Genomic DNA, 27847 nt, shown 5'->3' with positions numbered 1-27847 from the left:
CGTTAGTACAATTTCATTCTGTACAACAGAAATAAGCCTGGCGAAACCCTGAAAATTAAATATTTAATAATTTAACCTTGAATTGAATTATCTGAAAAAAATAAATTGTGGATAATTAAAACTTTCCGGCCATTCCTTTTCGAATCAGCTCAGCAGTAAAGTGTAAGAAGAATGTCGACCGTCGGCCAAGTATGTATTATCAATTTATTTTTTTTTAAATCCACATAATTTTGTATAAATCATGTTTTTATAGGTGATCAAATGTAAAGCTGCAGTAGCCTGGGGTCCAAAAGAGGACCTAAAGTTCGAGACTATCGAAGTAGCTCCCCCAAGAGCCCACGAAGTGAGAATTAAAATTTTGTACACTGCCGTATGCCATACAGATGCTTACACTTTAAGTGGGGCTGATCCAGAAGGAATTTTCCCAGTGGTCTTGGGACATGAGGGGGCTGGAATTGTTGAGAGTGTTGGAGAGGGAGTCACCAGTGTTCAACCAGGTGAGTTACACTAACTTGTAATAGTAACCTAGCAACTCATTTTTATGTATGAATTTTGAAAATATAACTTTTTACTAAAGCTGGTACCAAATTTATGTTTGAATATTACAATTGGTTTTTAACAATAATGTAAGTTTTAGATAGTAAAAACTTAGAAAACTTAACTTTTTGATTTGATGTTTTTGCTACCCACACATCCATATTTAGGAAATGGGAAGCATTATATTTTTTTACTTTGAATATTGGCAAACCATGACCACTTTTAATGAATGAATCAATAGGTATAATTTAGGTATAATTATAGATAAAATTTACTTATTAGTATAGTGCTGTTAATGCATTTAACACATGCATTTTACACCTGGTTTACTGTGAACCAATTTGAAAAATCACATATTTTTCTTTTAAAAAAATTATTTTTTTCTGGTAAAAATAATTACTGCTCAGTATTTTTCTAAGAGTGATTTTCTCTGCTTTTTATAGAAAAAACAAGTGTCTGAAGTTAATGAAAAATAACTTGTTATGTTTCTCATACTATGTGATATTTGACCTCTTCTTTTAATCTAGGTATTTTAATATTTTATTTAAAGTTTAAGAGTGTTTTAGGATTTTAAATGTACTTGTATGTATATGGATATGTGTATTTATGATTTTAGTCTAGATGTAAGCTAGCTACTTTTGATAACTTTGTATTGTAAATGGATGAACCATGTTTGAATAGTTTTCGGATATTTTTTACACTTTACATTTGTGAAATTTCATGTAGTTTTTGTATTGCAGTCTCTCGAAACATATATTTACATATCTTTGATTTTGTTATTTCCTTATACAGAAGGTCAACAACAGAAATATCTATCAGTTGGAATATTACTTTCCTGTAACATTGTATAGATTTTGTGGACAGCTGTAATAAGAAATTAACTGGTCACTTCTATCAATATTTACCATTTTCAGGTTATATTATAAAACATCTTTTCATTTAGATTTAGTTTTATTATAAGAGTTTGTTTTCCGCTCATTTCTGGATGCCTTTCTTCAATTTTTGGTGGTAATTTTTTTATGATTTCCTCTCTGATTAGATCTTGTATGTGTTTTATGCTGAAGCAATTTATTTGATAGTGAGACACTATTATAATAATTGTACCTAATAGTGTGTTGTCCCTTTTCTAGAAATGGTGAAAAAAGCCTAAATACAAGAGATTTTAGTTGTAACATGAGAAGTTTTGTCATATTAGCTTGTTCTACTTGTTTGCCTCTATAAATATTGATGTTGCAAGTATAACCTTTTATCTCATATTTCATATTTAGCTTTTTTCCCTTGATGTAATGCTGCAAACTCAACCTCCCTCTATGTAATAGTAGTGATTCATCCTAAAGATAAGTCTTCCCCAGGAGCATAAGCACTCCAATAGTTAACAAGCAAAATCTTCAGTAATTCACTTACTTTTTTGGGCCTATCAGTATTTTTTTTTACGTTTGTGTAGTTCAAACTTGTAAGCAGCTGTTCATATCAGTGTCCTGAGATGATAGGAAAACACAGGATAGTAATATAATGGATCATATGAGAAAATTATTTGCAGCATTGGAAATTGAATCTGTCCTTGCAAGAAAAAAATGCCAATAAATTAAAAAAGTTCTTCTTTGGTAGTTTAAACAAAGTTAGTTGTTCTGCAATTTTTGGGTCTGGAGTGATTTGATACTTCCAGTTTTTGACCATATCCATTAATATTATTTACAAGGAGATCCAACTTGGTCAGTACAGTAAGAGACTTGAAAACTTCCGCCGGTACAGGTCCATGGTCAAAATGTAATTGTAATCCTACAACAGCATTATCGAATTGAAAGTCTGGTATGACGTCATATGTTTCTTCCCAATCTTCACTTTCATTAGAATCAGCACCGTCCGCAACTACTACAGTTTGATTTACGACAGGTGGAGGAGTTGGATTGAGGTTCGATTAGTCAGAAGAGTGGCTTGTACAACTATCATTTGTGGGTGAATGATCTAGGTCTCTATCATCTGATCAAACATATGAGTCTTCGTCACTGCTACTGTCGCTTTCATGGCCGTAATTTTCTACATCTGTTTCAGTTTCAATTTCATCATAAAGTTTTAGCAACCCGCGCTCTTCTTTGGCGTCCATTTTTTTACAAACTAAAAGTATTATTTCTAATGTAATCTAATTCGACCATCAATAAATTTTTAGTAACATTAAAATAGATTTTGCTTCAGCCTATTTTGAAAATAAATATAACATATTTTCTACTAATGAATGTACTTTTCCTTCAACCTGAGATCAGTAAAGCGAAAAAAAAAAATGTAAACGGACAATGTAAACAACATTACCATACAAACCCTATGGGAAGACTGATTTCTTTTGCAGCCGCGACGCACCGAATACCTAAAGAAAAAAGTAGTACAGGGAGACTTAAGGTTTAACAAAATGCCTTTGTAGGACACGTTCCTGCAAACAAACTCAATATGTAGGGACACTATCCTTATTTTATGTATTCTTTATGGATATTGCATCTGCAATACCAGACGTGCCGATTTCAAAGATCCAATAATCATCTGCAATTGCAGACTTGTCCCTACACAGGTTTCTGCATAGATTACAAATTATGCCAATTACAGATAAAGGAGATATACACATATAAACTAAAATCATATCATATAACATAAAAATCCTCTACAATTTATGTTGCTGTAACATATCTCTTATTTTAACTTGTAAGTGGCTTATATAATTGGGTCTTAAGATGAAAATGAGTTTTTCAATTAAAAAATAGATTTACATTATTCATTAGTTTATAAAAAATATTAGACTTATCTCATTTTGGATAAGCCTTTATGATAAATTTGCATTTAAATTTTTAATTATCTAAAAATGATTATAACATATATTATATATCTCTTGGTATTTTATTGCTTTTAGTAAAACGTCAAAAATTTTTCTTTTACATTTTAGTGTGTTGAGAATAACCATGAAAATTGTCAAAGTTTTGATATAAAAACTAATTATTTTCTGTTATAATATTGGCCTGTACAACTCAACACAAAATACATATTTGAGTCACAAACATATATTTTGTTTTTTTATTTTACAAAATGAAAATTATTATTATGAAAATATTGGTTTAAAATTGCATTTTAAGCACAGTGCAATAAGTTCAAGGTTTTCAACCTAATGGGTTATGTAATGGTGTATGTAACTTAACTGAAAACCCATATGTGATTTTCTTTAAATTAATAATAACTAATGAAGTCAATTAAATTGTCTAGCTTTGTTTAAATCCACTGTTGTAATATTATCTATTTTTTCTGAAGGTGACCATGTAATCCCCCTCTACGTTCCTCAATGCAAAGAATGCAAATTCTGCAAATCTCCAAAAACCAATTTGTGTCAAAAAATCAGAGTAACCCAAGGGAAGGGAGTTATGCCTGATGGTACCTCCAGGTTCACCTGCAATGGCAAAACGGTCTACCACTTCATGGGCACTTCTACCTTTAGCGAATATACTGTTGTCGCTGATATATCTGTTTGTAAGGTAATTGTTTTTTTTTCCTTTTTTTAATGTCAAGGTATCCCAATGAATTAAATAACAATAGTTGATCATGCATGACCATTGCAAATTTGAATAGTTATGTTATGCCTCATTGTTTTTAAGAAATTTTGGAATTTAATTAACCTCACATGTATTACAGCATAATGATATATCTGAATATTAATATAAATTAAAAAAATATGTTTATATGTCGTCACTCGTCATAGCATAAAACTACGCTATTTTTATGATAACTTAATATTGACCTCTGTCTTTTATCAGTAACCAGTGACCTGCGTTAAATTGTAAATAACTATAAACTTTTTTTTATAATCTAATGAACATGAATGTATAGGGTCCCCACGTTTTTTTTTGTAGCAGGAATAATATACATACACAATGCTCGCCACAAAAAACAGCGCTTTTTATTTTTTAAATATAATTTTTTTTTTAAATGTTTTGTGATGTATTGTTCTTATAAATTACATCCAAGTAAAACGATATGTTTTTATGTAATTTCTAACAATAAAAATCCGTTTATTTGAAATTTTTTTATTAAAACATTACGAAAATACAAAGAAATGGGTAGTTTTTTCAAAGGCCTTCAACTATTGAAAAATGAAACATATTGCTATCAAAAGATGCGCAGAGCCTTTTTAATATTGTGTGTTGCCTCCACATGCCCGAATGATTGCTTGTATTTTTCTTAAGATTAGTAAATCATATGAGAAATGTCTTTTAAAAAAATAAAGTTCCATTCCTCTAAAAGAGAGTATTGTTATTTCTTTAAGGTTAAAGGAGCAAGAACGCAACCTCGTAGTGTTCGCCCAAGTATGTCCCAAACATTTTCAATTGGATTTGCAGCTGGACTTAACAGCAGTGGTATTCCTCTCTAGGAATGTACATAGTTTATTTAACATATTCTTGAGTAATTATAGTGATGTGGGGGCTTGGCGTTATCAAGCATCAGAATAAAATTATTTCCACATAACAAACAACATAATCTTGCAGAATTTCATTAATATACCTGACAGCAGTTGAAGGGCCTTGTTTTTCTAGAAGTTCGAGCCCACACCGTAAGGGAAGCCTCTCGGTAGCCTACCCTAAGAGTAAAGTAACATCCTGCAAAAAGTTAAAGTTATGAAACATGTATTCGAACTGTATATTATGCTATAAAACATGCATTTTTAAACACAGTCTCAAGGTGAAAATTGGCGAGCTCTTTAGAATTTCCTGTAACCATTGCAAACTTTTCTTCTGTAATTCTAGTATTGTCGTAACTGCTGCTGGAATTTGGGATATATCCCCAGAGAGGCTGTGATAATGATCATTTGTTAGAAATATAAAAAACACACTGTCCTAAGATTCTTAGTGAGTTACCTTCTGTTTTAAACTGTTTATCCACGAATCAACATTGATAAAAGTTCTCCTATTTATAAACTTTGTGATTTTTTTAACCTGTATGCTTCTAATATTGACAATGATTCAGCTAGTTTGAATCGGTTTCAGACAATAATACTGAGTAAACTGAAACGAGCTGATGAAGTAATATATTAAGTATTTATTATTGTATTTTGTTGGTGAAGGTAATTTATGCGTTCATCATTTATTTATTTTACTACTTGTTGACTTGTTTGTTGGGGGCAAGTTCCAGGTCGGCTAGTTTACAAAAAACAACGGAGCACAGTGCTATTTAATAGTGGATGATGACGTTGGGCAATATAACGCTCAATTCTTTCGTCTTGAATCAACGCAAGCATAGCTGTCGCTGTTTCAGGACTAACAGGCATTTTTAGCAGAAATAAACGTAGCACAACTGAAACGTCTGAATACAGCAAAACTTTAGAAAAAATGTTTTTTTCAAATTTATTAAAACCAATAAAAACTGTCGGTTTTTTGTGGTGTATGTTTTCTAGTGTGTGTTTTTATTGGTTTTGAGTGATAAAATTTTATTTTTCTTACTATAAATTATTTTTTTATTTTTTTTTGTTAAAATAAACGGATGATTGCTGTTAGAAATTACTGAAAATGTCACAAAACATTAAAGCAATTATACAGTGCGGGTCTTAATTATCCCTCCCCCTCTTATAATAATAATAATAAGAATAATAATAATAAATATTTTTTATTTGCAAACTCAACATAACTACATAAAAAAAAGAGAAGGAAATACACATTTATTATTTTATGCAAATAAAAGGCTGACAAATTCAGAATTCTGGCAAGGCAGATTCTGGTCTTTAACATTGTGGCCAAAACTTAAAAAAACTAACTAGAAAAAAAAATTTAGAAACGCTTGTAACAGACTAAGTTTTAGTTATACACACCTACCCAAAAAATTTAGAACATTAACATTAATATAGTACCAGAGAAAAACAAACCACCGAGAAGCGACAAAACCCGCATTTACCGTTGATTTTCTGGGGTCCAATTTTGGTGCCCTTGAGCGGGCGTTACTTAATATGTAACGGAGAAAAATCGTTTTGGCAATTTAATAGTTCCGTACACGGAGAGAAATACGACAATTAATAGATTAAAAATTTTATTGGGAATTTGCAATCAAAACTATTACATTATTTTACTGTTGGTATAGTTAAACCTAAACTATACCGGGTGACACGGGAAAAAGGGAACACGCAACAACTTTTTTATTTTTCGTCTTAGTTCTGTCATAAGGAGAATTTTTTTCGGCAATACTTTGCTCGGCCAACGCTGCTGGTTTCATAATTGCAGGCTGTATTAAAATATCTAAAAAGAAGAAATATAATAGATACAGAATATATTTTTATGTGTAAAATAGGGTTACAAGCATAAAATTAATATAATTTTTTAACTATAATTTTTACCTACTAACTAATAGTAGGTAAAAATTATAGTTAAGTTAACCCATCAAAAGCTAACCTGATAGAATTTTTATGTCCTTTTCCTTTGAGACTTTTTTTGGCGGTCTATCCTCAAGCTGTTCACCTTCACAAGTCCTTTTTGTGGGATTAGGAAATAATGTTGGTAACGCGTTAGGTAACAAACGCTTTCTTGAGGGCCCTGCACTATAAAACTTCATTAAAATGGTACTCACAGAGCTTATAGTTCCTGGTAAGTTGTTCTCTAGGTATCGAAAACAAGTCTGTTCTATAGCAAGCTGCCATCCATAACTTGGCACTGAAAGTCATAAAATTACACGTTTAATTCAAAATCTACATTTATGTTTTTTTTTTTAAATTACTGCATAGATAAATACCTCTAATTACTATAATTACGAATTTAATAAAAAATAAATAATGAATTACTGTAATTACGAAAAACAAAAAAAGAAACAACTTATTTTGAGTGGAAACAATTAAAAGAAAAGTTGAACTTACCGATCTTCTTCCTGCGGAAAAGCAAAGAAAGAAACACCACACCCTGTCTTTGAATGACATCCACGAAAAGCACAGGTATAAGGCATATTATAAAAGTTTTTAATAAAATAAAGAGCACAATGACAACACACAAAAAATACAGAGAAAAATTCAGGCAACGCTTGACTAGACTGAACTAGGCGTCGAATATTACCGGACTAACCGACGGCTGGCAGGGGATCGGCAATAAGACAGGTATACCAAATAAGCTCGCACATGCGCAAGAAAAATCGGTCCCGGCTTTGTCCCTTCTCGGTGGTTTGTTTTTCTCTGATAGTACAATTTTATTTAATAAATCGCAACTCGTGTTTTTAAAAAATTAATTTATTAAACACAAGAATACAATTTAAATTACAATGTTGCAAAGCTTACTTTATGACTGCGCTAAGATGACTAACTACTCCTCTTTCACATCCTCTATATATATACTTCTAAATGCTGAATAAGCTGTGACAATTATTATCTTAAACTAAACTTATATTAAGCATAAGTGGCCATATAATTCCTCCCTTCTTTAGGTCTGAGAAAATTGGGGATTTTCGAGGGGTTTCAACTCTATGTCCACTTTTACAGTTTCTGTTTTATATTTTTTATAGAAATACATACTTATTACTAATGCAAGGATGATAACAATAATAATTAACAAAGTAATCGATAATCCGGAATTTATACTATCGAAGTGCTGTAAAGGATGAACTACCAATTTTTGAGCGTTGTCCAAATCTTCTTTAATATTTTCAAGATTTATTTCTTTTAAGTCTAAAGGTTCGATATTTTGAACTAATCGCTCATCGATATTAATTGAAGGAAGTTTTAGTCTTAGATTGATTGTCTCTGGTCTTTGTGAGTCAAAAATTTTATCATCTATTTTTACTTTACAATCTGAGGGTATAAGTAGGGTTGGTTTACTTATAGTTTCGATACTGTATTGACTGGGACATTCAAAATAGATGTTCTTCTCAGAACTCGGAATTACTATGATTGAATTATCATTTAACTGCGTAGCAGACGTCTCTTTGTACTTAATAGGTATCATAGGGCAATGATTGGTTAGGTTAATAGTTTGAACAATGCAAGGTTCGTTTTGATTAAGCAAATTATTAGGGCATAAAAACATGCCTTCTATTTTAAAGCAGGTTTTTCTTAAATTATAGAAATTATTATTAGATTTTAACAAATAGGGGTTATTAATAGTGATTAATTGATTATTTACAGGAATTGGGTATATATGGTAAAGCATGTAAGGTTTTTCCGATATTAGTGGAATGGCTACGTAAAATATAATTAAATTGTCTTTAATTGTTACGTCTGCATGTGCAATTTCATAGTATTTGATTATATTGTCAAAAGGTATCCGGTTTTTAGGGTCAATGTTCAAGATAATCGTTTTAAGCTCTTGATATTTAAAAATGCTGTGATGCATTATATTTATCTCAGCGAAATTAATTGCGGTTTGCACGTTCGTATAGATTTCATGTAGCACACGAAGGTTGTTTTCTAAATTGTCAAGTAGCAAAATAAAATAAGAAGTTATGGTTATAGACTGGGTCATTTGTTTCAAGTCAGTGACCTGGGTCAATAATACTTCTTGGTTATTTTTAATATTGCTTATTTGGGTGTCTATGTCTCTCGTCAAGTTTTTAACGATTGTCTGGGTTAGGGAAAGGTCATGATGCAAGGTATTTTGGTTATCTTGCAATGTTTTTATATACGTATCATAACGTTCTTGGTCGCTATCATCTAAAGTGCCAAATAAAAACTTTTGAGTTTTACCTATGAAATTAAATAATCCTCTTTTGACTCTATTTTGAGGGGTAGAATAATGTTCAATAAAAGATTCTATTGATTTTACTTGTTCAAATAAATTATGAATTCTTGTTATTAATAGCTTGTATAAGGGAAAGTAAGGGGTAACATTAGTTTTTCCGAGGGTGATATTAGTTTGTAAAAGGGTTGTTTTTGTAATGTTTAGACAGTCTTTTATGTTGGTTAAATTAACATGATAATATACATGATGGTAATTTGTTATGATATAACTAATTCCTTGGTACACTGGTAGCAAAGGATTCGTTAATTCTTCAATCTTATACTGGGCATTGACTATTAGCGGAAGTAGAAGAATGATTAGCTTCATGGTTTTTGTTCCTGAAAATTATGATCGTCTTTTAATATTCTTGGGATGTCGCTGATTTCTAAACTTAGTTTTCTTATATTTAGGTTCTAGTTTTGAGGCTAGTTTTCGCGGTGTACTTATAAGTTGTGTAGTAGCTTCAGGTATTTCGGGGTCATTTTCTCGTCCTTTATTTAGTTTTGCTAAAATATTTGCCTTTTTTGCGTTTAATTTTGATGTTATGTTTTCATTGAGTTCTTTAAATATTTGTGCTAGTTCAAAAACATAATCAGTTTGCATTTGGTTTAAATTTTTTTTCAAAATTTAATTGGTAATTTAGGTTGCCTTTTAAAATTTGAAATGGGGTATATTCATGTGATGAATGAATACTGTTATTATAGTTTAAAATAGCTATGTCTATTAATTCTTGAATAGTTTTACTACGATGATCGTTTCTAAGGGCAATAAGGCTTTCTTGAAGAGTTGAATGAAATCTTTCTATTGGGGAATTTGAATTTGGGTTGTATGGGGTTATAAAATGTAATTCTATTTGGTAGGTTTTACAGAGGTCTTGTACTAAATTACTTTTAAAGGATTTAGCATTGTCGGTGGTAATCTTGGAAGGTGTACCATGATGAGAAAAGAATTTAATCAAATTCTGACAGATTTCTATTGAGGTTTCATGTACAGGGTAGGCAGTAGCAAATTTTGAGAAATTGTCTATCAAGGTTAAATACTTTTGACCTGAAATTGAATATATGTCCATATATATATGTTCAAGGGGTCTCGATCATACTTTGTTTTTTGACATGTTTCACAAGTATTTACATAGTCTATAACGTCTCTTTCCGGGCTCGGCCAGTAATAACGTTGTTTAATATTTTTTATGTTTTCCGTCATTCCTCTGTGCGATGTTTTCGTGGTATGATATCTTTCTATAATTTCTTTTCTTTCATCTACGTTTAAAACGTCTTCAAGGAGTGTGTTTGAAATAACAAGTTTGTATGCGTTATTTTTAAATGTTTCTTGAAAAATTCTTAAAATTAGGGGTTCTAATTCCTTATTTTGGAAATATAGGCAATATGTATCTGGTGGTAGATAATCCTTAAAGAGTGATTGTATATCAAAAGTTAAGGGGTCTTTATTTATAAAATAGATTAGTCTTTTTTTTGTTTCGAATAGGGTAGTTTTGGTCACATAGGGTTTTTCTTTTGCTGTCCATTTAAATATTATCTGATTTTTGAATATGTTTAAAGATTTATTGACATACGGGGCACCTAATATAGGGTCTTCCTTTGATGTGTGTACTGTTTCTGTTTCGGAGTTATCTTTTTTGTTATTTACGATCTCTTGACGTTCTGGGGGTAATTTTTCTATGGATAGACTAGCTGTGTCTGTTTCCGATCCGTCTTTTTCTGGAATTTCTAATAAAATGATGTCGTTTTCATGGCTTGTCGAAGGTTTTGGTGATTTTGATTTATTTTGTTCGGGTTCCTTGATTTTCTTCAAACTTGGTGGAGGTATTATTATTTGAGAAATAATATTAATCTTTTTTGTTTCTTTCTTTTTCTGTAGTTTTTCAAAAAGATTCGGTTGATCTTGAAAGTTATCAAAGAAATGCTTGATTCTTTCGTGCCATAAATATTGGTCATCTGCCTCATTGTCATCGCATGTTGCTAACATGTGAGTTGAAGGAGGTTTCTTGATTTCCATGGGGTGTATTTCTCTTGGTGGTCGTGATAGTGCATCGGCGTTGCTATTATGAATACCTTTTTTATATTGAATTGTATATTCATACTCTTGAAGTTTGAGTCGCCATCTTACTAATTTTGAATTAGGCTCTTTGATCGAAAATAACCATTGAAGTGGTTTATGATCCGTTATAATTGTAAATTTTCGGCCAAAAAGGTAGGGACGAAAATATTTTGTAGCCCAAACTATTGCCAAAAGTTCCTTTTCGATTGTAGAGTAATTACATTCAGTGGAATTTAATGTGCGACTAGCATATGAAATGGGTAGATCAGATCCGATGGGTCCTTGAGATAATATAGCTCCAATCGCGTATTCTGATGCGTCTGTTGTCAGTACAAAGGGTTTATGAAAATCAGGGTCTTGTAGAATCGGGTCGTTAGTTAAAATGTTCTTACAGAGATTAAATGCTGTACGGAAGGCTTTATCGTGAATAATTTTAACGTTTTTCTTAAGACAATTGGTAAGAGGTTTCGTGATCTTTGCGAAGTCTTTGATGAATTTTCTGTAATATCCGACGAGGCCTAAAAAGGATTTGATTTCTTTAGGGGTATTTGGAATTTTAAAATTTTTAATTGCTTCAATTTTCCGTGGGTTTGGTTTAACTCCATCAGCTGTTATGATATGTCCTAGGAATTCTACGTCTTTTTTCAGAAATTCGCATTTGTCTAATTGTATTTTCATGTTAAAAGACACAAGTCGCTCGAAGACTAATTTAAGGTTATTAAGATGTTCTTGTAGGCTGGTTGAAAATATAATAATGTCGTCCATGTAGACTAAACATATTTTGCCTAGTAAACCTCGTAACACATTATCCATTGCTCTCTGAAATGTCGCAGGTGCATTCTTCAGTCCAAATGGCATGCGTACGTACTCGTAATGACCATGTTCTACATTAAATGCTGTCTTTGGTATGCTTTCTGGATCCATTTCTATCTGGTGAAATCCGCTGGCAAGGTCTATGGTTGTGAAGTAGTTACATCGGCCTAGTTTATCCAATATGTCCGTGATGTTAGGAATTGGGTATCTATCGCCTATGGTTTTTTCATTCAATTTCCTATAATCAATGACGATTCTCCATTTCTTTTTTTCTGTCACATCGGCTTTCTTCGGGACTATCCATACAGGTGAACTCCATGGGGAACTTGAAGGTCTAATGATTTCATCATCTAGCATCTGTTCAATTTGGTTGTCGATTTCTTGTTTAAGGATATGCGGATATCTATAGCTTTTAGTATAGACTGGGATTTCATCGGTAGTGTTTATTTTATGTTTTACTTGATTTGAAAACGTTAATTTATCTCCGGGTTTGTGTAAGACTTTTTCGAACTTTCTTATTAGCTTAAAAAGTTCTCTGCGTTCCTCTTTATTTAAATGTTCGTGTCTAATCAGGGATTCTAAGTTTAAATCGTTACAAGAAATATTTTTACTAAAATGATTTGTTTTAAGGGTGTCGCAAGAAGGGATTTTATCTAATATTTCGTAATTATTAAGTTCAATTGGTTCCAAGGGTAATCCATTGGATACATGACCTTCTAATGCAATTGATCTTTTAGAATGATTAAGAATATCTATTATATAGGAATTATTTTTGATCGTTACTAATGTAGGATGAATTGTTATTTCTTCATCATGAAAATAGGGGACTAACCAAGTTGTATCGTTAAGTAGATCGGTTTTTATTATACATTTTTGAACAGTTTCTGGGGGTATTTCGATTACGAATTCTTCAAAATTTTCTCTATAGTGGAAAGGAATTGTTAAATATTGATTTACCAAATTTTGATTTTCTAAATCAATGTTTAAGCCAAGTTTGCATAAATCTTTAATTCCTAAAATACCATCAAAATATTCATGAAATGAAAATAAAATAAACTCTATTGATTTTGTTATGCCAAAATTTAGGAACAAGGGGATAAAAGCTCTACTTGTGGCTTTTTGTGAACCAGTACAAGTTTGTAGGGTACTAATGTATGGTTGAATTAACTCAGGAAAATAAGTTTCTGCCAATGAGGGTCTAAGAAGTGATGCATGTGAACCTGTATCTATAAGTAATCGAATATTTAAAACAGGAATGTGTATGAAGGGTAGTTGATTAACTTGGAAACTATTTAAACTTAAACAGGGTTTGTTTTCTCTGAGGCTTCTAAATGAAAATTTTCTAGTTGTTCTACTAGTGAATCTTCAGAATTGTCTTCAGGATTACAATTTGGAAAATTATGTTTGTCGTAATAGGGTTCATCATAGTTGTCAGAATAGGGGACGCTTTCGTTATAGCTATCAAAATATGGGACTTCATTTAAATTTTCTAAGTGAGTCAACTCATGTTTAGGTTGTGTATAATGAGGCATTTCTCTTCTAGGTTGTACACTTACTCCAGACATAGGTTGAGGATATTGGGGTTTTGTATTAGTGTATTGTATTCCGGACATTGGTTGGGGATATTGAGGTGTTCGTTGCGGGTTTCTTTGTGTAAACTGCTGGTTTTGTAGTTTATTAAATGGTTGGTTATATGGTCTAGATGTGTTTGGTTCATTTTGTCTTAATTGATTTGATTGATTTTGTCTTTGTTGATTAAATTGATTTTGTTTATATTGATTAAATTGATTCTGTTTATGGTGATTAAATTGATTTTGTGGTCTCAACTGATTATTGTTAATTTGTCTTTGTTGATTTATTTGTGGTTGATTTGGTGGTTTGTGTGAAGTTTGTCTTGCAGTATTTTGATTATGAAGGTAGTCGTTTTTGAATTGGTTTTGACTTGTTAAAATATCATAGTTTGTGATAATATCGATAGCTTGATCTAAGGTTTGTGGATTTTGCACAATTAGTAATGTTCTAAGTTCATTAGGGACGTTCGCTAAAAGATTTTGTGTAGCTGTTAGTTCATTTTGATTGATGAGAATTGTTTTGGCTTCGATATTATTAATTTCGGAACAAATCTTATTATTAATCTTATTAACTAATGACTTTAAGCGTTGAATATAATCATTAATAGATTCATTTTTTCTGCTTAAGAAAATTAATTGTTGCTGTAAATTAGCCCTAGTAATTGCATCGTTAAATTTTTGTTGTAATGCAATTTTTATTTCTGCCCAAGAGTTTAAGTCAGATCTTGTTAACAAAAAGTCTTCAGCCTCTCCTATAATTTTTGATTTAATTGCTAAAATTACATATTCTTGTTGTGATGGGTCTGCATTAAAGTATCTTGCATAAAAGGTATCAATCTGGTTTAAAAATGTTTCTAATCTGGATGGTTGACCATCAAAGGTTTTGAGAAGTGCAACGGTTGATTTTAATGCATCAGCCATTTTATTATTGTTTACTAAGTTTAAATTTATACCTAAACTATTATTATCTAAATTAAGGGATGATAAAGTATTATTTGCTATTTCGGAATAAAGCTCGTTTAAGCCAGAATCTAAAGAAGAATTACTGTTTGAAGTAACCTCTAAACTCTTTACTCTAGGATAAGTTATGTCACTAACTCTATTGTTAAATTTTTTCATTAGAGTTCATACTAAACTTCAAAAAGAAAAAAAAATAGAATAAAATTCAAAAATAAATTATAAAATTTTCAAAATATTTCCTTAATTAACAGGTTTTCCAACTAACAGAAACAATTCTATACAGTACAATAAAAGTTTCTAGTTTCTGACCTGTATCAAATGATGTCTCTGCAACAACAGCTATACTGTAGTGAAGGCACCACCTGTCTTGGAAGCTAGCTATGCCAATTCTTCCTACTGGCTACTCGCAATGGCGTACCACTTTTCGAGGGTTGTTGGCCAGGAATCACTCAGCTCGTCTCAGTTTGCTCAGCAACTAAATTCTTGATCCTTTCTAAACTGTTAAAACAGAAGAGTGAACTACTGGTAATCCGCACTTTCCAGACACTAAGCACTGTATCCACGCTTATAGCTAAGGGATCACTCACTCACGTATTTACGTAATTCGCGTTACGTAACTCGCGATTACTCGTATCTGTACTCGACGATGATGTTCACAGAGATCCTCCGAAAGGATCCTATTGACTGCGCCAATTTTATTTAATAAATCGCAACTCGTGTTTTTAAAAAATTAATTTATTAAACACAAGAATACAATTTATATTACAATGTTGCAAAGCTTACTTTATGACTGCGCTAAGATGACTAACTACTCCTCTTTCACATCCTCTATATATATACTTCTAAATGCTGAATAAGCTGTGACAATTATTATCTTAAACTAAACTTATATTAAGCATAAGTGGACATATAATTGTACCTCTCACAAAAAAAAAAGAAAAACACGCACATTAGTTACCCACACTAAACACAAATTTTCAGTCTTCACCCATACTCAAACTAACAATATTGACCCTTCAGTATTTTACGCAGACAGCTGCCGACTCATCAGACGCACCATCATTCCCCTGCGAAAAGTCTGAACAGACACCAAACCCAACTCAAAATTTATGCCCAAAGAGTTCATCTGATATGCAAAATTATAGGAAAAGGACCTTTTAAATAATTGAGTCTTATTTCTTGGAATATGAATTGTGTTTCTTCTTAAGCCCAAATGGTGAACATCATTTCTAAAAGTAATCCTAAGGTATAGGTAAGGTGGACTACGGTATTTAAGAATTTTATAAAAAAAAGTAAGTGAATGAGCAACCGTACGATTTTGCATATTTAACCACCCCAGCTCGGAAAGTCTATGGGAAACGCGATTATGTCTGCCTATGGCAAAAATTAGGCGAATACATGAGTTCTGAAGCTTTTGCAATCGACACCTGTCATTATAGTCTAGGCACCAACCGTAAACAACATCGCAATAATTGCATTGTGACAGCACTAAAGAGTCACACAGCATTTTTTTAATATCTTCACTTAGATAATGCTTATGCAAGTAAATTAATTTTAAAGCAAAATACCCTTTTTTTAGAACATTAGAAACGTGTTGATGAAATCGCAAATCACTATCCACTATTAAGCCCAAACTTTTGCAATTATCTACAACAGGAATATTAGCATCACCCATCTTAATATTAATAGTGTTGCTGTTTAAAATATGGTTAATTTTTTGCTTATTACCAATAAACATTACAGACGACTTAGAAGGATTTAATTTTAGAAAATGCTTTGAAGAAATATCACATATGGCTTGTAAGTCTTAATTAATTTTTGCTTCCGCATTTTTAGCATCTTCTGGCAGAAAAGAGTAATACAACTGAGCATCGTCGGCATAAAAATGGTAAAGGCAGTTTTTTAAATAAAAATAAAATCTAAAATAAAAAATAAGGGTCCTAAAATGCCACCCTGAGGCACGCCATTATCAACTTCCAAGGGTTCAGATACATTTTCCTCTATCTTGACTCGCTGCACCCTACCGCTTAAATAAGAATTAATGAAATGAATAGCTTTATCAGAAAAACCTATATAGTGAAATATAGACTTTAAAATATCGTGATTAACAAAATCAAAGGCTTTCGTATAGTCCAATAGAACAAGGGCAGGAATCATACCTTCATCCCTAGATCTTATGATGTCATCAATAACATCCGCCATTGCTGAAGCACAACTGAAGTTCTTTCTAAACCCAGACTGTTTTAGGGGGCAAAATATCATTAGCATTTAAAAAATTTCGAATTTGAGTGTCTAAGATTCTTTCAAGAATTTTTGAAAATGTAGGCAGAATACTAATGGATCTAAATTGATTAAATTATCTTTTGAATGCGTTTAATTTGGTTTTGGTGTGGTTATTTTTTGTGGCAGCCTTTCAAAATCTTATTTTTCGCATTTTTATTTTCTTTACTACACCTGTTCAGGTTACTTTATTTGTAAATATGTTATTGTTTGTAGAGATTGAATTGAAATTTAACCGGTTAACTTTTACTTAAATATGTTGGAAAATACAGTAGATCCTTCAGATTATTGAAGACAATCCTCATGAATTTGAGTTGGAAACAGTTTTCCAACAAGATAGGGTACTGCCTCACTTTAGCAGAAATGTTAGAGAATATTTATTTAATACTTACCCTAATCCGTTAATTGTTCATCGAGAGCCTATCGAGTGGCCAGCCAGGTCACCCGATCTCACACCTCTGGACTTTTTTTTATGGGGCTACTTGAAACAAAAAGTCTACGGCACCCAGCCAGAATCTTTGATTTACGTCAATGTAAAAATAATTGATGCGTGTTACAACTTGCCAAAATGGTCGTGAAGCGTTCTCCAATAGAATATTTTACTGCCTTGAAGTTAATGGTGCATATTTTCAACATCTTTTGTATTAAAATAGTTACATTTCTGTGTTTAATTATTAAACCATTTAAAATAATTAAACCTAAAATTTAATTATTTTAAATGGAAATAAAAATGCGAAAAATAAGATTGACTTAATATTCTAGGACCATAAAGTATTTAATGGGAGCTTTCAAACGATATATAGCATGACTCCCCCTTTCTATTTAATTTTATTTTTAAAAATGGCGGCGGGACGTCATTTTGCAAAATGAGCTAGGGATCAAAAAGTAGTATTTAAGTTGCTAATGATGTGTGCCAAGTTACAAATTTTTATATAAACGCATTTAAAAGATAAGAGGGGAGGGGGCAATTAAGAGCTGCACTGTATCTGTTTTTCGTGCCGGTGAGTGTATATAAAAGATTAGTTTTCTAAAAACTCAAAAAAAGGCTTTCACAGTTGAAAAAAAAAGTTTTATAAGCATAACATGTAAAGTATTTTTCTGATTTTTCTCAAATTTGGCATGGTTGTTTTTCCTTATCGTAGGTAAATCCTCAAGCACCTTTAGACAAGGTATGCCTTCTGGGTTGTGGCGTTCCAACAGGTTACGGGGCGGCCCTTAATACCGCCAAGGTGGAAAAAGGAAGCACCTGCGCCGTCTGGGGACTCGGGGCTGTCGGATTTGCTGTTGGTCTCGGCTGTCAACTAGCTGGAGCATCTAGAATTATCGGAGTCGATATTAACCCCGCTAAGTTTGAAACAGGTAAGAAGATACAATTCAATAAAATGTGATATATCCATTTAAAAAAAAATATATATAAAAGGAGGAAGTGTAAGGCAGATGAGTTTTTGGTTTTTTCCTTTCCATTAATTTATGGGGAGAAATCGAAAAGTCCAAAATAAATCAAAGTCACAAAACAAGCAGTGCTGCTTGCACTATAGTGACTGGTGTTCATATCAGGCTTCTGTATTCTGTCAGATAGAAAGTTTGTAACTGAAATCATTTTTTTAAAACATTTTTAGTTATCGATCTGTGTTAGTTATCGGCTGTTGTAATTTAAGGGTAAGTTCCGTAACCTAACCTTGGTGAATCGTTGGTTAGAAGCGGTATTTTTACGGTTCCTGAAAATATCGGTTTGAAATTGAACGCTCTGATTTCTTGTTGGTTTTGTCTTGTTTTAGTTTGTTGATATTTGGTTAAATATAAATTCCATTTTTGTGTCATTATTATTTATATTACTTGAATGCGGCGAAAAAATGAAGGCGAAATTGTGTTGGTATATTTGAGCTTCTGCTTCTAAACAGTGATGAAAGCTCTATTTCAGAACTATGGGATCAAACTTCTAGGGGTTGTTCAGTGCAACAGTAGAAACCATTTGAGTATAGGAACCCATGTCCGGAAATGTGTCACTACGGCCCTAAGACGCGTTTAAATTTAGAAAAAATATTAATTACCTAAATAGGATCTGATGCATTTATTTTTACCTTTTGTATATGATACCATCACAACAATTGTTCAAAATGTCTTCCTCCAACCTCAATACACCGCACATGATTTAAACGCCGCACATGATTTCGGCGGACTACACTAAAAATTTGATCCTCGTTTTGAATGATTTCAAATGCTGCTAATATTCGTTCAATTAAGTCTAGCTCCGATTCTACTGGAAGTTCGTAGACTAAAGACTTTACTTGTCCCCACAAGAAAAAATCGAGCGACGTTAAATCGGGTAACCTAGGAGGTCAAGAAACTGCTCCACCTCTGGCAATCCAACGGTGCCTAAACCGTTGAGCCAGATACTCGCGTACTTCTACAGCAAAGTGAGCCGGCGCTCCATCATGCTGAAACCACATTTGCTGTCTAACGTTTAGTGGAACATTTTAAAGGAGTTCTGGGAGAACTTCCTCCAAGAAACGCAGATAAATAGGTCCTGTTAACCGTTCCGGTAGAAGGTATGGCCCAATTAAATAATCATCAACAATGCCTGCCCATACGTTGACAGACCAACGATTCTGATGTTTTCTTGGAAAAATTGCATAAGGATTTTCTTCGTCCCAAACATGGCTATTCCTACTATTAAAAATACCGTCTCTTGTGAAAGAGGCTTCATCGGTCCACAAAACATATCGTAAAAAATTTGGTTGTGCAATGATGTGATCCAGAAGCCATCGACAAAATTGAACTCTAGGATGATAATCGGCTGCAGTCATACCCTGAACTTTCTGGAAGTGGTAAGGATGGAGTTGTTGCTCGTGTAGTGCCCGCCAGACAGAAGCGTTACTCGTATTCATATTCTTAGCGACGTCACGTGTGCTATTTAATGGTTCATCAGCAACTCGCTGAAGCACCTCTTCTTCATATTCGACCGTTCTTACGGTTCGAGCAACACCAGCATCATGCATCTTGGTCTTAAACATCCCTGTCTCAGCGAGCCGCCGATGAACCGCAATAAACTTTTTGTATCCAGGATGCTGTCGTTCGGGATAACGTTCATGATACCACCGCGATGCTGCTCGTGCATTGCATTTTGTTGCTCCGTATGCCAAATGCATATCCGCCAATTCTTGATTGGTAAAGTTTTCCATTAGCAATAAATGTTTAAAAATTGAAAGCTATAAAATTTTTAAACATGACATTGAAATTTGAGATTGATAAGCGTTGATTTTAAACAATTGTTGTTATGGTATCATGTACAAAAGCTAAAAAAAAATGCAGCAGATCCTATTTAGGTAATTAATGTTTTTTATAAATTTTAACGCGTCTTAGAGCCGTAGTGGCGTAGTGACGCATTTCCGGACATGGGTTTCTATACTCAAATGGATTCTTCTGTTGCACTGAATGATCAAATTTCATAAACAGGAAAAAAACCACGAAAAAATCAAACCAAAACTTCATAACATAACCTACGAACACAGGATTTCCGGATGTCGTAGGTTAAACTCAGAATATAAGTGCGTTTAATCCACGACCGTAGGAATAACCGAAGGTACCGAAAAAAATTATTGGTCGTTTCAGTTAATATTTGCAACCAATTTTTCAGGAACCGCGTTTCATAACCGAACCAAACTTCGCCAGTTTTTTTTAAAGTGATTGAATGAAATGTGCTTCTTTTTTCTTAAATATACGATTACGGAAAAATATAGACGTTAATTTATTTTGAATATTAGTAAAATTTTTACTGTGAATAATGACATACGACCTCCATTAAATAGTCTCTTCATAAGTTGTTGCCCTAAATATTTTAAGTAATGTTTTTTAATGGTAAAAAATACATAAATATTAAAAGAACTAAGTTTAACTTTGTTTAATGATGGGCCAACATTAACAACTTAAAAGTATTTAATAACCATACCACGATTTGTTGGAAACAACTATTACAGGCTTAAAAAAGTCTGACCGATAGCACTACTTTTAATAAAAGTAACTACTTTTACTACATAATTATAAAATCCCTAAGCGTGTTACAAAAATATTTGTTAACGCCATAAAACCTAACAAATTATCTCACCCCCAACAATTGAAATGTATTGTATCGGTTGCTAGTATGAAAGCAAGAATCCTAAATCCAAATGTCCCATAAATCAACCGTGCGATCAACTTTTCAAGTTAGCATTTGCACTTGCTAATTTGTAAAGACTAGACTAATAACAAACACTACAGACGTACTACAACTTTTATCATCCTAATTATTAAAATGTATAAAAACCTCCTAATTGCGATTTTTCTAGCTAAAAAATTCGGTTTTACCGAGTTTATCAACCCAAAAGACTACGAAAAGCCGACCCAAGATGTTCTGGTAGAGCTAACAGACGGCGGTCTCGATTTCACCTTTGAATGTGTAGGAAACGTGCACACCATGAGACAAGCACTGGAGGCGTGCCATAAGGGATGGGGTGTATCCACCATCGTGGGCGTGGCTGGTGCAGGACAAGAAATTAGTACCAGGCCCTTCCAGCTGGTGACTGGCAGAGTGTGGAAGGGAACTGCATTTGGAGGTAAAAATCAGTACACTTGAATGAAAAAGACAAAATTTACTAAAGAGATCATATAAAACAAAAAATAATAATAGTTAAAAGTGATTTCGCTTAACTAATACTTCCTGTCTCTAATATTTTTTGTTGATTAACAACAACAAACAAACAAACCAACGCTTGATTACGAGTGTTGGTTAAGGAACAAATGTAAGTGTATTTTTGTACTTAATGTTGTGATCAATCATGTTTTTTAAAACAAAATAACTATTCAGTACTCAAATTTTTGAAAAATTTGAGTACTGAATGAACGAATGAATGAATTTGATTGAAAAAAATATTGGCTTATTAACAATTTTCCTTTTAGTAAAATATACGATTTAACCTATATTATTTATTTTAAAAAAATCGTACTTAGGTTATTATTTTACAAAAATTATAACTAATAGATATGCAGAATCTTGAGAATTTGGATATGTATAATACTTGATTTACTTAAACCCGTTTAATTTTTTATTAATCAAAAGAAATGAAATAAAAAGTCTAATAAAAATTTAAGAAAATTAGAATAATGTTTTCAAATTCACCATCAGTACATTCCGTTAAGCAGTTTCAGTAGGCTGCTATTTCGTGTTCTTTTATATTCTTAAGGTCTGGCATCCATCCAATCCATTTTTTATCCATCCATTTTTTAGCAAATTGTAGGATATACTTTTAAAAGATTTGAAGAATCCATGTGTATCTGGGATATAAAAGCGCTTGTTAAACTTTTTGTTTATTGGGAAGTAAGTTTATTTCTTTTTAACCAAACTATTGCTTTAAATGTTAGTAATGGCCACGTATTTTCCAAATTAATTTCTGTGTTTCCAAATTAATTTTCTTGTGGTATATGTATTCTTCTTAACCTAAACGGTTTATCCCATTGCCCTTAAGTTCAGTCACTACTTCTTAATTGTAGCCATAATCAATTTTCATCATTCTGCAAGATAGAGGAAGTCAATTATGTGAAAGTATTGTTCATATTTAAAATACGTAATGTTTTTTTCTAAAAAAAAATTGTAATTATCTCAACGTTAAAAAGTTTAATAACGTAAAGGTATATATGTATAAACAAGTTTTCAGAATCTCAGATTGAAGTACAATTTAGTTCTAATCCATTTAGATTTTGATGAATAAATAGGTATGAGCTACTGAAAATCATCTTCACTCACCGTCATAATTTTTTTTATCGAAAACAGTACCAAAGAAAAGTTAAATCAAGGAAATATTAGTTATTTAATACAAGCAATTCGATAATATAATTTAGCAAAAATTGTTAACTTACCAGGGATGCAGGTAAGGATTGGCCTTCAGAAGATGCTCCAATGCATTTTTTTCTATGAGATTATTGTTTAAAAATTTTGCCGCCTTCATTTCCTGCTTTGTCTCTTTCCTTTTACAACATAAGATACCAATTAGATGTTTTTTAAAATGCCTTGTTATCCTAGATCTTTAGACCTTAGACGAATCTAAACTGTAACTTCTCCCATGAAAAATTCTTATGTAAATTCCACTTAAAAATCGTAAAAGAAATACTAATATATTTATACAGGGTATTTCAAAAGTCATGGTCCAAACTGAAAGGGAGGGTAGGGGAGGCTATTTGGAATCACAATAACCCCCTATGTTGTTATCCGATTTTTGATGGTTTAGAAGTTATAGCTGTTTTTCAGTTTTTTTCTATAATTTACTTCTGGCTTAAAAAATTATTTCTTTCTATGTCTGGGGCTTTATTTTTTAAATATATTTTTTTGTTTTTATTCCAACAAATGTCGAGTCTTTTTAATAAAAGTGTAGTGTAAATTTTTTTTTGTTTCGCTGCAGAAAATCTTGTTTAATTTGTTTTTGGATTCTGCAAAAATGAATTTTAACAATTTAACGTAGCACTACACAGTACACGAAGACCTACAGGAATTTAAACCAATGTTTAAAAACTTCCTACTATTTCTAGTCTTTCAATAAAAACATTTACCTTATAGTGTTTATTATTTGATAAATGTATGTTAAGAAAATTTTTAGAAAAATGAAACGTAAAAGAAATAAAATCATACCACATTTTTTGCTTGCATATCACAAATTTGGTACTATTTAAGTGCGCTTGACCTTCAAATTGGAATTCAGAATGCTATCAAGAGCCACAAACAAAAATGGTATTCTCACATGGACCATTTTAAATAGCCAAACCGACTATTGTTGGTATTTTCTGTATTGTTTTCTGTTTGTCTTTAGCTAACGTGTTAATCGATTTTTTTTCTGTTTTCTTACCTATTATACCATTAAAGTAATAATTAATCTGCATCGAGTTGCCGGATCGGTATACCCCACGGGAATATGCTGAAATGCATTACATTTATGGATTGTGCGGTGGGAACGCTCGCCTTGCTGCAAGAGAGTATCATGATCGTTATCCAGATCGTGAACGCTTTCCCAATCACAGAGTGTTCATACGAGTACATAACTCATATTTGCGGGGAGAAATACCTGGTGATGTACAACAAATAGGCAGACCGCGGTTGGATGATGAAGAGGTGCTTGCTTTGATAGAGGCGGACCCTTCTACAAGTATTCGTAGAATTTCTAGAGCTACTGGATTAGCTATAGCTACGATACATCGCATGTTGCGGAGGAACAACCAGCATCCATACCACGTGCAACGTGTTCAAGCCCTCTTACCCCGTGACTACGCGCCTAGAGTAGCATTTTGCAGAGAAATGCTTCGACGCTGTCTGCAAGACCCAGACTTTTTTTACTGCATTTTGTGGTCCGATGAGTCTTTATTTCAAAGACTTGGTATATTTAATATTCACAATTTTCACTATTGGGCTGTAGAAAATCCGAGAATAATAAGGCAAGATCGCTTCCAGTACCAATTTGGTGTAAATTTATGGGCAGGAATTCTCGGTGGTAGGCTGATTGGCCCTTTCGAGTTACCGGTCATATTAAATGGAGAGAGCTACCTAGATTTTTTAGAACACCAACTTTATGACCTTTTGGAAGATGTGCCTCTGGAATTACGGACAAGAATGTGGCTGCAACACGACGGAGCGCCAGCGCATAGTGCACGAATAGTCAGAGACTATCTAAATGGTGCTTACCCAGATCGTTAGATAGGCAGAGGAGGAGTGGTATCGTGGCCGCCGCGCTCACCTGACCTTAATCCTCTTGACTATTTTTTATGGGGATACTTTAAAGAACTTGTATACCAAACGGAAAATAATACTGAAAATCAGCTTCATCAAAAACTGCCAGATGCAGCAACAAGTTTACGAAACAATGCTCGAGCATTTAGAAACTTAAAAAGAAATTTTATAAGACGATGTCGTTTGTGTATAAGAGCCGGCGGCGGCCATTTTGAACATCTTTTTAAAATAAATGCCAATGAAATATTCGAAGTTTTATTTTAGCTTTTATTTCTTTTACGTTCCATTTTTCTAAAAATTTACTTAACTTATATTAAACAGATAAAGACCTTTAAGTTAAACGTTTCTATTGAAAGGCTATAAGTTGTAAGAATTTTTAAAACATTGGTTTAAATTCTTGCAGCGCCTTTCTGTACTGTGGTGCCTCATTAAAACGGTAAAATTTGTTTTTAAAGAAACTACAAAAAAATTAAACATATTATATTATTGGGAAACATTGAACTTTAATTTTACAGCATGAAATTGTGTCAAATTATTTTATATCGTCAGTGTATCGACTGCAATACATAAATATTTTGGAAACAATAAGATAAATAGTTACTTTTATTTTATTCAATTACGCCAATTCCAACTCCTGAGATTATAAAACGGCGTTTTTCTAATCTCAAGAGGCTCTGTTTACGGCTCTGTTCTAATATATAATTCTTTCTTTCACCGTTGATAAAACTGAATACCCTCCTAATGGAAGTTATATTTTAAAATAGAAGAGAAGAAGAAGACTTAGAAAGTTCCCAATAACCACCAAGTCTCATTAATTCTTTGAGGTGTCGCCTTATAAACCTATTTGGCTCATTGGAGCTACAAAATTTTAAGTAAATAAATCAAAATAACTCAGATTTAGTTGTGGGCTTGGGTGTAATTATCTCTATTAAATTCTACTTTTTCAATATTAAGAGTTTTGTTTTTACGCGTCTGGTGATACTCAAAAAAACCGCATTTCTTCATAACGAACCAGACGTTTAAAAAATTATTTTATTCTATTTTTCGTTTTAATTTCACGTTCAGTAAAGTTTAAAGGTTTTAAAAAATCGAATCTAAATGTTGACATTTACTTACTTCTTCCATTAATAGCCTTTTCTGTTTTCGTTCGCTCCTCTTCTCATAAATGGTAGTTAGATGAATCGTGATATAAAAAGTATGTAAACTCTATATAGCCAAACTACATCAGTAAAATGTAATATATGAAATTGGAAAAAAAAAATTTCAATGAATATCTTTTTAGTTTGAACTTACAAAAAAAACTCAGGCGATGTAGTTTAATTTCACAAAAATAACATGATTATTCTTGCAATTCATTGTTTTTTTCATCGGTTTCAATTTGCATATATTTAATCATAGTGATTAAATTTATATTTAAGTTGCTACATAAATATTTTTTTTCTTAAAAGGATGGAAAAGTATTGACAGTGTACCAAAACTAGTTGAGGATTATTTGTCTAAAAAAGTGAAACTAGATGAGTTTATCTCTCATACTTTGCCATGGGATAAAATTAATGAGGCCTTCCATCTTATGCACACTGGAGAGAGGTAAATTTAATTTAAATAAATTAATTTCTGTGTTAGCTACTTTAAAAACTAAGTTTCTTTAATAATATATATTTCTTTTTTAGTATCCGTACAGTACTGACTATTAACACTCAGTAATGGGACCAAAAGTTAAGCGAAGTTGTCCAAAGATTAACAACAATAAAGAAGTTAACTAAAAAAAGGTGCTGTATTAAAAAAAATACATAAAATCTAGAATACTGTAAGCTCAACCAAAAAAAAATATGGTTTAGACATCATTTTAGTAAAAACTAATATATTATTGTTCTGTTTTTTTTTAAAATACACATCTTATGCATTGAAACCGTTTTTTTTTCTTGTTTATAAATAAATGGTGCAACTTCAAACTATACTTTTACTTATAAGTAAGGAAAGTTTTCATCAAGTGAATAGACTCAACATTGTATAAGGGTAAAAAAAAGAAAACTTGAATTAAATCTTATTCATAAATAAATATAAAAGAAATTACAAAAAAATCTACTTTTTAGCTTTAATTTCCCTATAAACTACCACTTTCTGAACCAAAGCTTTCGTAAACAAGTTCTTCGCTATTAGGCAGGGATTTTAAAACTCAAGAAATGACGCGCCCTCTGAAACTTTCAAAGCATGCGACATTTGTGTTAATTTCCTACAATTTACTGCAAGCAGTTTGCTTTAAGTTGTCAACAATGTTAATCAGGCTGTTTGTCATCAGATTTGCAAAATAGTTGCTAAGTATTGTACATACTAATAATAAGTTTGTTTTTTTTTTCTTCAAAAATGGTAATAAAATCCATCGGATGTTTAATCTTCAATATCAACTAATGATAATATTTTATTTTGGGGCTGAATGCGCGCTTAGGCAGAAAAGCCATTGGTATATCCCCCTAGTGATAAGGATTTCAATATACATGATCAGAGATAGTCCGTCTTTTTTGCTTAGCAAGTATCCTTTTTTAAGCTCATTCAATTGTGGGCATTCAGGATGATGCAATTTGGGAAATATTTATTACGTGCCATAAAACACGACCGAAGAAAGAAAATTCCACAGACTACTAGTAAAACAGTAGTGTTTGATATTATAAAATAAATAACTTGATTTCATTGAAGACCTCAAGACAAAAAGTAGATTTTTTTCACAATTTGAGACAAAATATATCAAAATTGGCTATAATTCTAACAATACTAAATAATCAAGAAAATGCGAAGCTTTAAACATGTCAATCAAACGATCTTAAAACAAAACTTCATTGCTAGGGAAAAAATTGATAAAAAAAACTTCTTCAGTATTTGTAGGTACCGAAGCGGAAAAACCATTTACCTTAATGGCTCTTGGGTTGTGGTAAGCTTTGTTCAACACTTAGTTACCCATGGGGTTAGTTTGTTGGTACTGTAACTGATCACTGAAAAGTGATTGGTTGTTATCTGGTAAGCTCCGAAACCTGCACTCATTTTCAGATATACAGGTTGGAGAAGTGATTACGCATTTTCCAAAATAATGACAATACCGCTTCTCGTCGATGAGCGGCAGCTTTCGGTCATCTGGTATTTTCTGTTTTTATTTCACACAGAATAACATTAATATT

The 27847-nt window shown here is 32.2% G+C and overlaps 1 protein-coding gene and 2 long non-coding RNA genes across 3 annotated transcripts; 1 reads left to right on the top strand and 2 right to left on the bottom strand.

The window, feature by feature from the left end:
• The first annotated feature begins 22 nt into the window (after window positions 1–22).
• On the top strand, window positions 23–26586 carry LOC126733804 (alcohol dehydrogenase class-3). Its single transcript, XM_050437213.1, has 7 exons — window positions 23–189; window positions 254–497; window positions 3826–4046; window positions 18073–18289; window positions 21256–21522; window positions 26126–26264; window positions 26348–26586. The coding sequence occupies exons 1-7, from the start codon at window positions 172–174 to the stop codon at window positions 26379–26381; spliced, it is 1140 nt and encodes a 379-aa protein (XP_050293170.1). The 5' UTR covers window positions 23–171; the 3' UTR covers window positions 26382–26586.
• Window positions 4580–5575, bottom strand: LOC126733805 (uncharacterized). The gene is made up of 2 exons (XR_007659868.1): window positions 5424–5575; window positions 4580–5358 (listed from the first exon to the last, which is right to left on the bottom strand). It is a non-coding gene; the product is annotated as an uncharacterized LOC126733805 (long non-coding RNA).
• Window positions 6579–7702, bottom strand: LOC126733806 (uncharacterized). The gene is made up of 3 exons (XR_007659869.1): window positions 7403–7702; window positions 6945–7202; window positions 6579–6791 (listed from the first exon to the last, which is right to left on the bottom strand). It is a non-coding gene; the product is annotated as an uncharacterized LOC126733806 (long non-coding RNA).
• Window positions 26587–27847: the final 1261 nt, after the last annotated feature.

This window comes from Anthonomus grandis, chromosome 3, assembly GCF_022605725.1.
Source record: "Anthonomus grandis grandis chromosome 3, icAntGran1.3, whole genome shotgun sequence".
NCBI classification, from domain to species: Eukaryota; Metazoa; Arthropoda; class Insecta; order Coleoptera; family Curculionidae; genus Anthonomus; species Anthonomus grandis.
Note: the sequence above shows the minus strand (reverse complement) of the source record. Positions and strands in the feature narration are given on the sequence as shown.

Excerpts from the sequence above, each read along its gene's own strand:
- LOC126733804 (XM_050437213.1), top strand. Across the intron at positions 498-3,825 it reads AGTCACCAGTGTTCAACCAG|GTGACCATGTAATCCCCCTC; the intron begins GTGAGTTACACT and ends TTTTTTCTGAAG. Across the intron at positions 21,523-26,125 it reads GAAGGGAACTGCATTTGGAG|GATGGAAAAGTATTGACAGT; the intron begins GTAAAAATCAGT and ends TTTTCTTAAAAG.